This window comes from Delphinus delphis, chromosome X (genome assembly GCF_949987515.2).
Source record: "Delphinus delphis chromosome X, mDelDel1.2, whole genome shotgun sequence".
Lineage (NCBI taxonomy): Eukaryota > Metazoa > Chordata > Mammalia > Artiodactyla > Delphinidae > Delphinus > Delphinus delphis.
The window spans coordinates 85,373,274-85,388,617 of record NC_082704.1 but is presented as its reverse complement, the minus strand read 5'-3'; the positions used below and the strand labels follow the sequence as shown (position 1 = coordinate 85,388,617).

General features: G+C 49.1%; 1 protein-coding gene across 3 annotated transcripts; it reads left to right on the top strand.

Annotated features, from left to right (window-relative positions):
* On the top strand, positions 1 to 6,448 carry WDR13 (WD repeat domain 13). Of its 3 annotated transcripts, XR_009517945.1 has the most exons (11): positions 1 to 175; positions 516 to 595; positions 1,305 to 1,511; positions 2,393 to 2,502; positions 2,615 to 2,745; positions 3,350 to 3,657; positions 4,381 to 4,561; positions 4,662 to 4,803; positions 5,503 to 5,554; positions 5,643 to 5,761; positions 6,175 to 6,190. XR_009517945.1 is itself a non-coding variant. In XM_060001702.1 (10 exons), the coding sequence occupies exons 1-10, from the start codon at positions 1 to 3 to the stop codon at positions 6,357 to 6,359; spliced, it is 1,638 nt and encodes a 545-aa protein (XP_059857685.1). In that variant the 3' UTR covers positions 6,360 to 6,448. The 3 variants fall into 3 exon arrangements, 2 of the variants coding, with proteins under 2 accessions (XP_059857685.1, XP_059857686.1); XM_060001702.1 differs by lacking the exon at positions 5,503 to 5,554 and having other exon boundaries at positions 6,175 to 6,448; XM_060001703.1 differs by lacking the exon at positions 5,503 to 5,554 and having other exon boundaries at positions 52 to 175; positions 1,271 to 1,511; positions 6,175 to 6,448.
* Positions 6,449 to 15,344: the final 8,896 nt, after the last annotated feature.

The window sequence follows — 15,344 nt, the reverse complement described above, 5'->3', positions numbered from 1 at the left end:
ATGCGCTTGCGTGGTTCTCCCACGCCCTGGGGAGGATTCCTATCGATCTGTTCTGCGGTCGGAAGTTCTTCCTGGCAGCAGGCGGCCATCTTGCTGGAGCTTGAGAGAGGAGAGAAGGGTGACACTGGTTTCAGGGCCGCCCCGGGAGCCTCAAGAGCGGGAGGCAGCCCCGGAGGTGGTCCCTAATCCCGGGTCCTGCTCTTGGACCCGAGAAGGGAAGGCGGGGGTCGGTGGGGGCAAGATGGGTGGAGAATGCCAACAAGGATTGCTAGGCGGCGGGAGGAGGGGCGTTGCTATGGTGACCAGGGAGGGGCGGGGCCAGGTCTGCTGTGAATCATCTGGGCGCTGCCTGGGAAGGGCAGGACTGGGGTGGTGACCATGCTAAGAGCCGGGTGGGATATCGTGACATCCTGGACTGGAGGGACTCCGTGTCTATGGCAACGATCGCCTGGCGGAAGGGGCGGATCTAGATCTCTTCACTTGAGACGCTGACATTCCAGGCCCTTGTCCTGCAGGCTCCCGCGGGCGGACGCGCCGGAAGAGGAGGCCGGGGAATGGCTGCGGTGTGGCAGCAGGTCTTAGCAGTAGACGCGAGGTGAGGCGTGGGGTCGAAGCTCGCGGGAGCGGAAGTTACGTGGTGCATGCGCAATGGCGATAAGTGAGGCTGGGCGGAGAACTTGCCTTATGCGGCTGAGTGGGCTTGCTGGAGGTGAGCATGCGCAGTAGCAGGGTGTGGGGCTTGCCCGCAGGGAATGACTGGCAAGCGAGGGTTGTTAAACAGCACGCTAGGATAATGCAGTCACATGTGGGCATGCGCAGAGTCTGTGGTATTGGAGCCTTTGTCGGGGGTGGGGGGGTGATAGAGCCCATGCTGGTGACATCCTGTTCCCCACTTTTGCCCCCAGACTTCTCTTACCATCACTTCCCCAGTCTGACCCAATCGCCATACTGACCCCCACCATTGCCCCGTGCTAACCCCCGTCACCATGTCAGATTGGCCCCTATTGTCTACACTGACTCAGTCACCCCATACCAATTCCAGCAGAACTGCAGACTGCCTCCATTGTGCCCACACTGCCCTCATTGCCATGCCCATTATTACTGCGGACACACCCTTATCACAACACCAGAGTGACCCCCATCACCACTGCTGATCACTTGCCATCCTGACCTATCACTGCCACACACCTCATTCTCCTTCCCTATCCCCTGAGCTGATTGATTCCCTCTGTCCTGTGCCTGCTGCCCGCCTTGCCTCCTGCCATCGCAGGTACAATGCGTACCGCACACCAACGTTTCCACAGTTTCGGACACAATATATCCGACGGCGCAGCCAGCTACTGCGGGAGAATGCCAAGGCTGGGCACCCTCCAGCATTGCGTCGGCAGTACCTGAGGCTGCGTGGGCAGCTGCTGGGCCAGCGCTACGGGCCCCTCTCTGAGCCAGGCAGTGCTCGTGCCTATAGCAACAGCATCGTCCGCAGCAGCCGCACTACCCTTGACCGCATGGAGGTGAGCTCCTCCCCACGCCACCTGCCTCCATATATATTCACTCCACAGACTTGTCGAGCACCTGCTATGTTCCAGGCACTGTTCCTGGCTCTTAGGATGAGCAGAGGGCAAAAAGAGATAATGTATGTCATAAATCAACAGACAATAAGATAAATAGGTTGATAAGCAGGCACTAAACAAGATAAATAGGTCAATAAACGTAGCAAACCAGGTAAACAAGTGAATAACTACCATGGCTTGTAGTGAGGAGTGCTAACATGGAAAAATAAGGCTGACTTGGAGAATGAAACAGGACAGGTGTTGGGAACAGAGAGAAGCTATTTTTAATGGGGATGCTCAGGGAAGGCGTCTCTGAGGAGGTGACAATTGAGCTGAGACTTGAATGAGGCAAGAGACAAAGCTGAGTGGTTTTCTGGGGGAAAAGTGTTCATTCTTTGTTCAAAGAGCATTTGTTAAGTATTTGCTGAGTGGGGCAAGGGTGAGAGTAGGGGAACTAGTGCAGAGGACACCACAGTAGTCCAGGTGACGGTGGTGACAGTGGAAGGGGTGAGAAGGGATCTGGTTCCAGCATGCGGTATCTCAGTTGCCTGACCAGGGATCGAACCTGCGCCCTCTGCAGTGGAAGCGCAGAGTCTTAACCACTGGACCACCAGGGAAGTCCCATGGTTCTGGGTATATTTTGAAGACTCTAGATCTCATAGGTTCTTGAGGGCTGTTTGCAAGGTGCGCCTACCTTGACCCTCTGCAATGGAAGCACAGAGTCTTAACCACTGGACCACCAGGGAAGTCCCATGGTTCTGGGTATATTTTGAAAACTCTAGATCTCATAGGTTCTTGAGGGCTGTTTGCAAGGTGTACCTACCCTGACCCTCTGTTTGCAGGACTTCGAGGATGACCCTCGGGCCCTGGGGGCCCGTGGGCACCGCCGCTCTGTCAGCCGAGGCTCCTACCAGCTGCAGGCACAGATGAACCGTGCCGTCTATGAGGACAGGTATGCACCAGGGGCAGCTGAAGGTTTGTGAGGAGGAGGGGAGCCACAGGGCAATGGCAGGCCAAACGCTAGTACCTCCCTCCTCTCACCCCTCACTCCTGTTGGGGCCTAGGCCCCCCGGCAGCGTGGTTCCCACGTCAGCGGCAGAAGCAAGTCGAGCCATGGCCGGGGACACATCGCTGAGTGAGAACTACGCCTTTGCGGGCATGTACCATGTTTTTGACCAGCACGTGGATGAGGCAGGTGAGCCAGTGGATGGCGGGTCCCGTCACCACGCATTTGCCCAAACAACTGGGTGACAACCACCCAGTGCATCCTTTTCTGGAATGCAGAGTCTCAGGCCCACCTCGGAGGAATTGCTATTCATCACACCTTTCGCAAAACCTAAAAGCCCTCTGCAAAGTGATCTGCAAAGTCTTGGTTACTTTGTCTACCATAAAGGGGCTCAGCAGCTTAAAAGAGCACTTTGCAGAAGGCTTCTGGGGTCATGAGTCGCTTGAACGAGCTAAAAACCTTTGCTGCAGAGAAATCTCCTTGCAAAGGGCAGAGTGGGTTTTGCAAACTGCCAAGACCCTGGTAACTGTAAAGTGCTTACTGAGATGTAGAAGGCTTTTTGCATTGCAGAAGTCATTTGCAATCCATAAAGTACCTGCCAAGATTTAGGGAGCTTTGGGTAGAGGGCCTTCTGGCGTTCCAACTCTCTTTCTCAGCCAAGGAAAACCCTTTGCTGAGGCCACTGTGCCTGGTGCAGTCGGTCCCGGCCCCTGGCTCACACGTCAGAACCTTCTGTAAATGAAAGCACCCGGTGAGCATGGCAGCTCTCACAAATGGCTCCTTGGCCTTGCAGTCCCCAGGGTGCGCTTCGCCAATGACGACCGGCACCGCCTGGCCTGCTGCTCACTCGATGGCAGCATTTCGCTGTGCCAGCTGGTGCCCGCCCCGCCCACCGTGCTCCGAGTGCTGCGGGGCCACACCCGCGGGGTCTCCGACTTCGCCTGGTCCCTCTCCAACGACATCCTCGTGTCCACCTCGCTTGATGCCACCATGCGCATCTGGGCCTCTGAGGACGGCCGCTGCATCCGGGAGATCCCTGACCCAGACAGCGCCGAACTGCTCTGCTGCACCTTCCAGCCAGTCAACAACAACCTCACTGTGGTCAGGCTCCAGAGCACCCCCTTGCCGAGGGCGGGATGCCAGGCCAGGAGGGCTGTCGCAGGGAGTCGGGATAAGGGGGTCCCCTCTAGTCCATCGCCTCCGTCCTCCTCTGGCCAGACTCAGAGGGAAACAGGGCAGAACTGGGGACGTGGTTCTTGGTCTGGGATGGCCTCACTGTGGTAGACTCCGGGGATGGGGGGCGGTCTGGGGGTAGGGTCATGGTCCCATCAGCAGTAGTCCTACCGTTTTCCAACTGCAGGGGCTGCTGGTTGGGGAGCAGGATTACTAGTTGGAAACCTTGTTTCATCTCAGTGGCAGCATCATGGTGGTCCGACCCGGATAGAGAGTCAGAGGGCAGGGGAAGGAAATGAAAAGTCTGGCCTGGTCCTGAGTGGGGAGTAGGGGGAGCTGGCCCAGTGAGCCTGTGCTCTGGGATCCTTTCAGCTGTAGCAGCAGCCGCCGCCCTAGTATAGTCAAGGCTCCAGGAAGGACCAGGCAGGCCCCTTGAGTTCTGGGAGAAGCTGTCTCTTCTGGTCAGATTGCAAGAGGGACTGGCTGGGGAGGATGACCGGCCTGAGTCACCTTCCAGTCTACCGGCCCACCCTCACTGTGATGAGAGTCCAGTAGGGATCAGCCAGTCCCATCAACAGCAGCCCTGCTGTGGTCAGACTCAAGGAGGGAGTGGCTGGGAGCAGGGTGATGGTGTGCGGGTCTCACACACAGGTGGGGAATGCCAAGCACAACGTGCACGTCATGAACATCTCCACGGGCAAGAAAGTGAAGGGTGGATCCAGCAAGCTGACAGGCCGTGTCCTCGCTCTGTCCTTTGATGCCCCTGGCCGGCTGCTCTGGGCGGGTGATGACCGTGGCAGTGTTTTCTCCTTCCTCTTCGACATGGCCACAGGTAGGCAGACCCTAGGCCTGCATCCAGCTGCTCACACCCTCACCCTTCTGGTGCACAGTCCCAACCCTCACCGTTGCCTCCCCTCCTTCTGCTGCCGCAGGGAAGCTGACCAAAGCCAAGCGTCTGGTGGTGCATGAGGGCAGCCCTGTGACCAGCATCTCCGCCCGCTCCTGGGTCAGCCGCGAGGCCCGGGACCCCTCGCTGCTCATAAATGCTTGCCTCAGCAAGCTGCTGCTCTACAGGTGGGTCTCCTCTCTGGGCCACCTGGAGGTGGGGGGCCTGCCGCCTCTGTCAGACTGAGACAAGAGCCCTGTCTCCCCAGCAGACTAAGCCATGGAGGTTAACTTCATTGAGGGGAGAGGTTCGGTCTCCTAATAATAGTAATAATATGATAATGGTGACATCAATAGGAGCAGTAATAGTAATAGCAGTAGCTATCATGTGCGTAGCAGTTGCTGGGCCAGGCCCTGTTCATATCCCCTCATTTAATCCTCACAGCAACCCTGTGAGGTGGGTGCTGTAATCATGTCCATTTTACAGATGAGCAAACTGAGCCATAAAATAGACTAGAGTCCCCTTAGAGCAGTGGCCTGCTTTCCCTTCCTTCATTTTTTTTAAAATTTTTTTTTTTGAAGCTGGGAGTTTTACTATCCCCACTCACTTATGTCTGTCATCTAAATGCAGTTCGCAGCCTGGGCTGCACGCTGCTCCCTGCAGTAGCTCGGGTTCATTCCTTTGAATAGCCATGTGGTATTCCACGGTGCAGGGGTGCTGTAGTTTGGTCAGTCATTCCCTCTCTTTGTGCCTGTCCTAAAATCAGGATCTCTTAGGGACCCTTAGGAAAAGAAACTAGCAAATTAAACAGCAGAGGCTCCCCATTTGTATCAACAGATACAGTTTCCAAACTGTCACTAACTCACACACCATCCCGTGCTTTATAGGTTTATGCAGTCGTCTCAAAACTGGATTTCATGAACCTTGAAAAGACCTCAGGTGCAGGGGTGGGGACACAAACTGGCCCACCATTCGTCCCCCTCTGGGGCTGAGGCTGCCCCCTAACCCACTCTCTTCCTCCTCTCAGGGTGGTGGACAACGAGGGGACCCTGCAGCTGAAGAGAAGCTTCCCCATTGAGCAGAGCTCGCACCCCGTACGCAGCATTTTCTGCCCCCTCATGTCCTTCCGCCAGGGGGCCTGTGTGGGTGAGTCCCATGGGGTTGGGGTGTCTGGGTGGCCAGGGAGGGGCAGGGACCAGGGCTGGTGCTGATCTGGCTCAGCTGTCACGACATCCTAATGCCCTGACTTCCTGGGCCTCAAGAACTCTCACGCCCCAGCAACCTCACACTTTGAACACAGACCCCCCAGACAGCCCAGAAACCTCACAGCCTAAGACACAGACCCCTCCCCGCCACCAACAAAGAGCTCAGAGACCTCACACTCCGGACGCGGAGCCAAAACAGCTAGGTGACCTTGCATCTGGGGATGGTCCACCCCAGAGCCCCCAGCCCTGGGACCTTACACCTTGGACATAAATCCCTCAACACCTCAGAGACTTCACATGCAGGGCACCCCGCTGCCTCCTGCAACACCTCCTGATGGTCTCTCATCTGGGCAGTGACGGGCAGCGAGGACATGTGCGTGCATTTCTTTGACGTGGAGCGGGCAGCCAAGGCCGCCGTCAACAAGCTGCAGGGCCACAGCGCGCCCGTGCTGGATGTCAGCTTCAACTGCGATGAGAGCCTGCTGGCTTCCAGCGACGCTAGCGGCATGGTCATCGTCTGGAGGCGGGAGCAGAAGTAGGAGACTTCCATCCTTGCCACTGTCCACCTTCCCACCTGCCTCCGGCCCCAGCCTTGTGTTTGTAAATAAAGTTCCTGTGGTTGTGCCGATGACTGGCTCCCAGGTCTTCTGGGGTTGGGATGGGGGAGAGGGCAGCTCTAGGACCCAAGATGGGATGGGGTTCACCTCCTCATTCATGCCTTCATGCATTGATTCATTGATGGATTCATTCAACAACCGTTTATGAACGTCTGCCATGTCAGAGGCACCACTTCAAGTGTTTTACACAGTCACGCTTTGGACAGACATTGTGGAGCACCTCTGTGCGCCGGGACCTGTTCTAGGCACTGAGGGTACAAGCTGTGACTTAAACTGGCAGGAGTGGCTGCCCTCGTGGAGCTTACGTTCTAGCGGAGGCAGGTTGATAATAGACAAAAATATATAACAGGTCAGCTAAAGCTGAGCGTTGTGAGGAAAAAGGGCAGGGGATAGAGTGCAGGAGTGAGGGGAGGGTTAGGCTCTTTTTGGTGTCCTGATCAGGGAAGATGTTCCTGACAGTGTGAAATTTATTTTTCTTTAATTTTTATTTTATATTGGAGTATTACATTAGGTCCTAGTTGATTATCTTTTTTATGTTTAGAAGTGTGTATACGTTAATCCCAAACTCCTAATTTATCCCCCCCTCCCACCTTTCCCCTTTGGTAACCATACGCTTGTTTTCTAAGTCTGTGAGTCTGTTTCTGTTTTGTAAATAAGTTCATTTGTATCATTGTTTTAGATTCCTCATATAAGTGATACCATATGATATTTGTCTGTCTGACTTACTTCACTTAGTATGATAATCTCTAGGCCCATCCATGTTGCTGCAAATGGCATTATTTCATTCCTTTTTATGGCTGAGTAATATTCCATTGTATATATGTACCACATCTTCTTTATCCATTCATCTGTCAGTGGACATTTAGGTTGCTTCCGTGTCTTGGCTATTGTAAATAGTGCTGCAGTGAACATTGTGGGTGCATGTATCTTTTCAAATTATGGTTTTTTCTCTGGATCTATGCCCAGGAATGGGATTGCTGGATCATATGGGTTTTTTTTTTTTTTTTGGGTTTGGGTTTTTTTTTTTAGTATCTTTATCAGAGTATAATTGCTTTACAATGGTGTGTTAGTTTCTGATTTATAACAAAGTGAATCAGTTATACATATACATATATCCCCATATCTCTTCCCTCTTGCGTCTCCCTCCCACCCTCCCTATCCCACCCCTCTAGGTCATCACAAAGCATCAAGCTGATCTCGCTGCGCTATGTGGCTGCTTCCCACTAGCTATCTATTTTACATTTGGTAGTGTATATATGTCCGTGCCACTCTCTCACTTCGTCCCAGCTTACGTTTCCCCCTCCCCGTGTCCTCAAGTCCATTCTCTACGTCTGTGTCTTTATTCCTGTCCTACCCCTAGGTTCATCAGAACAACTTTTTTTTTAGATTCCATATATATGTGTTAGCATATGGTATTTGTTTTTCTCTTTCTGACTGACTTCGCTCTGTATGACAGACTCTAGGTCCATCCACCTCACTACAGATAATTCAATTTCATTTCTTTTTATGGCTGAATAATATTGCATTGTATATATGTGCCACATCTTTATCCATTCATCTGTCAATGGACACTTAGGTTACTTCCATGTCTTGGTTATTGTAAATAGTGCTGCAATGAACATTGTGGTACATGACTCTTTTTGAATTATGGTTTTCTCAGGGTATATGCCCAATGGTGGGGTTGCTGGGTAGATTGGTAGTTCTATTTTTACTTTTTTAAGGCACCTCCATACTGTTCTCCATAGTGGCTGTGTCAATTTACATTCCCACCAACAGTGCAAGAGGGTTCCCTTTTCTCCACATGCTCTCCAGCATTTGTTGTTTGTAGATTTTCTAATGATACCCATTCTAACTGGTGTGAGGTGATACCTTATTGTAGTTTGATTTGCACTTCTCTAATAGAGAAGATGGGAGATAGATAACCCAAATTAGTGATGTTGAGCAGCTTTTCATGTACTTCTTGGCCATCTGTATGTCTTCTTTGGAGAAATGCCTATTTAGGTCTTCTGCCCATTTTTTGATTGGGTTGTTTGGTTTTTTTTAATATTGAGCTGCATGAGCTGTTTATATATTTTGGAGATTAATCCTTTGTCCGTTGATTCAGTTGCAAATCTTTTCTCCCATTCTGAGGGTTGTCTTTTCGTCTTGTTTATCGTTTCCTTTGCTGTGCAAAAGCTTTTAAGTTTAATCAGGTCCCGTTTGTTTATTTTTGTTTTTATTTTCATTACTCTAGGAGGTGAAACCAAAAAGATATTGCTGCGATTTATGTCAAAGAGTGTTCTGCATATGTTTTCCTCTAAGAGTTTTATAGTTTCCGGTCTCACATTTAGGTCCTTAATCTGTTTTGAGTTTATTTTTGTGTATGGTGTTAAAGAATGTTCTAATTTCATTCTTTTACAGGTAGCTGTCCAGTTTTCCCAGCACCACTTATTGAAGAGACTCTCTTTTCTCCATTGTATATTCTTGCCTCCTTTGTTGTAGATTAATTGATCATAGGTGCGTGGGTTTATTTCTGGGCTTTCTATCTTGTTCCATTGATCTGTATTTCTGTTTTTGTGCCAGTACCATACTGTTTTGATTACTGTAGCTTTGTAGTGTAGACTGAAGTCAGGGAGCCTAATTCTTCCAACTCTGTTTTTCTTTCTCAAGATTGCTTTGGCTATTTGGGGCCTCTGACAGTGTGAAATTTAAACAAAGACCTGAATGAAATGAGAGAGCCATAGTGTGTGAGGAAGAAGAATATCATAGGTAGAGAAAAGGCAGTTCAGAGGCACCAAGGCTGGAGTGTGCCAGGAGGACCATTGTAGAGGCCAGTGTGGCTAGATTAAGGTTTGCTAAGAGATGAGGTTGGACAGGCCCAATCCTGGAGGGCTTTGGGGGCACAGTGAGGACTTGAGCGTTTTTGCTGAGTGAGACGTGAGTCACCAGAACATTTTGGGCAGAGTAGGGACATGATCTCACTTGGTTGTAAGAGGATCCTTGTGGGCACTGTGAAGAGAACAGACTGGAATGGGGGAGCGGGAGCAGGAGGGTCAGTCAGGAGACCCTGCAGTAGTTGAGGTGAGCAGTGATGGGGACTTGCACCAAGGTGGTGGCAGCAGAGGGGCTGAGGTAGGGAATGCTGGCTTCTACCACAGGGGTTTCATCCTGTTAGTCTGCAGGACTCTGCTGGCTCCTCAGGGAGGCTCCCCCCACCCCTGGGCCAGCCACATCCTGGGCCCCACACCTGTCGGTGCATTGGTTGTTTTCCGCAAGCAGGGAGCAGAGGTGTTGAGAGCGCCAAGGTGGTGCAGAGCAACTATGGACCCTGAGGCTGAGGTAGCGGCTCCTGTTGTGGGAGGAAAGGGATGGGGAATCTCTCTCCACTCCAGAGAAACTCCAGACTACCCCTAGCCCCTCCCATGCCCACCCAGGGCTCAAATTCGAGGCCTGGAACAGCTCAGAGAACACAGAGTAATGTTCAGTATTTGAGAGGAGCCCTGAGTGAGGTCAGAAAGCTTGGGGTGTAGACAGGGAGATTGATAACCCAAATCCCTTGTCAATGACCTGAGTCACCAGGAAATGTCAAAGTTCCAGGGTATCAAAGAGCCTCTTGCTCCAGCTGCTCCCTTCCCTCCAGCTCCATAGGCTGCCACATCCAGATGTATCAATGGGAAGTGTAGCTACCATCTTGAGACCTCAGGGTCAGTCCACAGAGTCACAGAGACCTCGACCTGGCCCAACATTGTTGAGCTGCTGAACTAACACCAGCAGTCTTGTTGAGGGAGGAAAATAACCTCTTGTTCATTCAAGCCACTGTTATTGGACAGTGCAGTTACTTGTAGCCAGAAGCATTTCTATCTGGTACTTCCATCTGACAGACCTTAAGGTAAATGGTGATGAGATGTGGTGATAGTCCAGAGAACTGGACTGTTCACAGACTCAGTGATTTGCTAGGAGGATTCTCAGTCTCCTCATATGGTTGTATACATGGCTATGATTTTTACAGCAAAAAGATACAGAGCACAGTCAGCAAAGGGAAATGGCGCGTGGGGTGAAGTCCAGGGGAAACAGGCACAAGCCTCCAAGGGTCATCTTCCAGTGGCCTCACAGGACACCCTTAATTCCCTCAGTTGTGACAACACATGTTAAACACTGTGAACCACGGAAGCTTGTTAGAGACTCCGCCCATGGTTTCTATTAGGGGTTGGTCATGTAAGCACCCTCTGCCTGGCACATACCCAACTCCCTGACTCCCTGAAGGAAAGCAGGTGTTTAGCATAAACCACGGTGCTTGGACGAACAGTTCAGGCACAGTGGGTCACTCTTATCAATTAGAGAGTGGTGGGAATCTTCCTGGAATCTAAATTTCCAGATGCCAGCCAAGGGCCCCCCTTAAAGCAGGCCTTTCCAAAGACAGCAATTCAGGCCTGCTGTTAACTCTTTTCTGCACAGTATGGAGCACCAAAAAGACGCTTGGTTTCCACTAAGGTTAGCAGATCACAAAATCATTTCAGGGAGCCTCATTTTTCTCTAATACTTTCTTCTTTTCTTCACATTTTTCATGTCTTCATTGCATCTGGATTCAAGATGGCTGATCACAGATGTTGTTATACATGATTTGGGGGACTTCCTCCTTGCGAAATTTTGAGGTAACAGAGTTGACCTTCTGCTTTAAATTCTTCATCATGATTTTCTTGACTTACAACCTAAGGGGAAATAAATAAAGAGCAAATAATAAAAAAATAAACTTACTGGTCAGACTTGGACCTCTGTTAACTTGTCCGTCATCACTGTGCCTCTGATTTCACATCAGATCTGGAACCCTTTTTTTTTTTTTTTTTTGTGCGGTACACGGGCCTCTCACTGTTGTGGCCTCTCCCGCTGCAGAGCACAGGCTCCGGACGCACAGGCTCAGCGGCCATGGCTTACGGGCCCAGCCGCTCCGCAGCATGTGGGATCTTCCCGGACTGGGGCACGAACACGCGTCGGCAGGCGGACTCTCAACCACTGCGCCACCAGGGAAGCCCTCAGATCTGGAACTCTTAACCACTCCACCATCAATACCCCTTTGGTCTTATCTGGAACTGAAATTCTGCTGACTATTCTTTGGTCCAAACTTGAATGCAGGCCTCTAGTTAATATCCCACTATCACTGGCTTTCTGCTCTGACTGGGCCTTTTTAAAAAATTTATTTATTTTATTTTATTCATTTGGGGCTGTGTTGGGTCTTCGTTGCTGCATGCGGGCTCTCTCTAGTTGCGGTGAGCAGGGGCTACTCTTGTTGCAGAGCATGGGCTCTAAGCACGCCTGCTCCAGTAATTGTAGCTTGTGGGCTCTAGAGCATAGGCTCAGTAGTTGTGGCACACGGGCTCAGTTGCTCCATGGCATGTGGGATCTTCCCAGACCAGGGCTCGAACCCATGTCCCCTGCATTGGCAGGTGGATTCTTAACCACTGTGCCACCAGGGAAGTCCCAACTGGGCCTTTTTGAACTCTAGAATCATCAAGGCATTTCTGGTCTGACCTCAAATTCGGGCTCTGTTAGCCTTTACTCCTTCAAGACCCGCTTTGTTCTGAAGTTTCACGGGGGTATCTCTTAACTAATCCAACATGATAGGCTTCTCATTCAACCAAAGCCCAGAGCTTTTTCAGTTATTCCACTGCTGGTGCCCTTCTGCCCTGACCTCTATAAACTGTTCCACCATCATCAGCCCTCTGGTCTGACTGGGAGTGGAGACTTCTGTTAACTATTCTAACATCAAGGTCCTCTGATCTGATTTTTTTTTAAACAACTTTCTTGGAGTATAATTGCTTTACAATGGTGTGTTAGTTTCTGCTTTATAACAAAGTGAATCAGCTATACATATACATATATCCCCATATCTCCTCTCTCTTGCATCTCCCTCCCACCCTCCCTATCCCACACCTCTAGGTGGTCACAAAGCATCAAGCTGATCTCCCTGTGCTATGCGGCTGCTTCCCACTAGCTATCTGTTTTACATTTGGTAGTATATATATGTCAATGCTACTCTCTCTCTTCGTCCCAGCTTACCCTTCCCCCTCCCCGTGTCCTCAAGTCCATTCTCTACGTCTGCGTCTTTATTCCTGTCCTGCCCCTAGGTTCTTCAGAACCATTTTTTTTTTTAGATTCCATATATATGTGTTAGCATACGGTATTTGTTTTTCTCTTTCTGACTTACTTCACTCTGTATGACAGACTCTAAGTCCATCCACCTCACTGCAAATAACTCAATTTTGTTTCTTTTTATGGCTGAGTAATATTCCATTGTATATATGTGCCACATCTTTATCCATTCATCTGTCGATGGACACTTAGGTTGCTTCCATGTCCTGGCTATTGTAAATAGAGCTGCAATGAACATTGTGGTACATGACTCTTGTTGAATTATGGTTTTCTCAGGGTATTTGCCCAGTAGTGGGATTGCTGGGTCATATGGTAGTTCTATTTTTAGTTTTTTAAGGAACCTCCATACTGTTCTGCATAGTGGCTGTATCAATTTACACTCCCACCAACAGTGCAAGAGTGTTCCCTTTTCTCCACACCCTCTCCAGCATTTGTTGTTTGTAGACTTTTTGATGCTGGCCATTCTGACTGGTGTGAGGTGATACCTCATTGTAGTTTTGATTTGCATTTCTCTAATGATTAATGATGTTGAGCATTCTTTCATGTGTTTGTTGGCAATCTGTGTATCTTCTTTGAAGAAATGTCTATTTAGGTCTTCTGCCCATTTTTGGATTGGGTTGTTTGTTTTTTTGATATTGAGCTGCATGAGCTGCTTGTAAATTTTGGAGATTAATCCTCTGTCAGTTGCTTCATTTGCAAATATTTTCTCCCATTCTGAGGGTTGTCTTTTCATCTTGTTTATGGTTTCCTTTGCTGTGCAAAACTTTTAAGTTCCATTAGGTCCCATTTGTTTATTTTTGTTTTTATTTCCATTTCTCTAGGGGGTGGATCAAAAAGGATCTTGTTGTGATTTATGTCATAGAGGGTTCTGCCTATGTTTTCCTCTAAGAGTTTTATAGAGTCTGGACTTACATTTCGGTCTTTAATCCATTTTGAGTTTATTTTTGTGCATGGTATTAGGGAGTGTTCTAATTTCATTCTTTTCCATGTAGCTGTCCTGTTTTCCCAGCACCAGTTATTGAAGAGGCTGTCTTTTCTCCATTGTATATTCTTGCCTCCTTTATCAAAGATAAGGTGACCATATGTATGTGGGTTTATCTCTGGGCTTTCTATCCTGTTCCATTGATCTGTATTTCTGTTTTTGTGCCAGTACCATAGTGTCTTGATTACTGTAGCTTTGTAGTATAGTCTGAAGTCAGGGAGCCTCCGATCTGATTTTGAACTATTCCAAGATGCCAGCCTCTCCGGTTTGACCCCCTCTATTAATAATTCCACCATCAGTGCCCTTCTGGTCTGCCATAAAAACAAGGTCTCTGTTAAGTATCCTCCCATCACTGCTCCTTAGGCATGACCTTGAACCCAGGCCTTCATTTCATATTCTAACTGAAAGGCCCCTCTGGTCTCAAATCAAACCCAGACCTCTTATTAATTCTTCATCCAAGACTCTGACACTGTTGTACCTAGGCTTCTTTTTTTTAATTTTTTTTTTTTGTGTGGTACGGGGGCCTCTCACCGCTATGGCCTCTCCCATTGCAGAGCACAGGTTCCAGACGTGCAGGGCTTCTTTTTAACTATTCAACCTTCAGTCCTTTCTGATCTGACTTTGAACCCAGGCCATTTTAACTCTTAAGCCACAGTGCTCCATTGGTCTGACCTCAGACCTGGTCCACTGTCAACTGCTGCAACATCAATGTCCTGCTGGTCTATTCTCAAACCAGGGTCTCTTTTATTGTCATTTCACCTTCAATGTCATCCTGCTTCCTTATCAAAGCTCTTCCACTATCCTTGCTCTGCCATCTGTCTGATGTTTACCCTTCCAAATTCAATGATCTACTGGTCTAATTATCCAACACAGCCATTTAAATCCCTCCACTCCAGGCCTATCCTCAAACCTCTGTTAAATATAGCACCATTAACTCCCCCGTGATTTGACCTCAAACCTGATCCTCTGATAACTGTTCTGTTACCAGTAGCCTGTGAGTCTGTCATTGAATTTGTACAGTTATTTCTTCCAACATCAGTGCTCCTGGAATCTGAACTCAAACCCCGGACTCTGTTAACTATTCTAGAATCTGTTCCTCTCTTGACTGAGCTCAAACCCAGATATTTATTCAATTGTCTCCATCTCTGTTTCTTTGGTCTGACCCTAAACCAGGACCTCTGTTAACTCTTAATGCCCCTCTAGTCTGAGTTCAATCATTTGCTAACTATTCTAACATCAACATCTCTCTGTCTAGATAATCAAACAGAACTATTGTTAACTAATTAAAAAAATCCCGGCCTCTCTTACATAACCCCAAATCTGGGTCTCTTTATTCCACCATCAGTGATTTTCTCGTCTGTTATTGAACCCTGTGTGTAAACTCTTCTACCATCAATGCTCCTCTTCTCTGACTTTGAACCACAGTCTGTGTTAATTCTTCCACTGTCAGTTCCCTTCTGGCAGTGTTGCCTTCCACTGGGGCCTCTGATAAGGCTAGCACTGTTATTGCCCCTCTGGCCTGACCTTAAACAAGGTTAGTAATTGCACCGTCAGTACTCTTTTAGAGCATGGACCCTAGCATGTTAACTAGTCCGTTATCCATGCCCTACCTTCTGACCTTGAACCTGGACCATTGTTAAGTCTTTCACCATCTGTGCCCCTTTGGTTAAGACTTCAAACCTGGGCTTATGGAAAATACTCCGGCATTAATGGCCTTCTTGTCTGAATTCAAATATAGGGGATGAAAACTACTGAACTTATAAGGACTTCAAAGTGGTCACTACTGGTGAAATACAGAC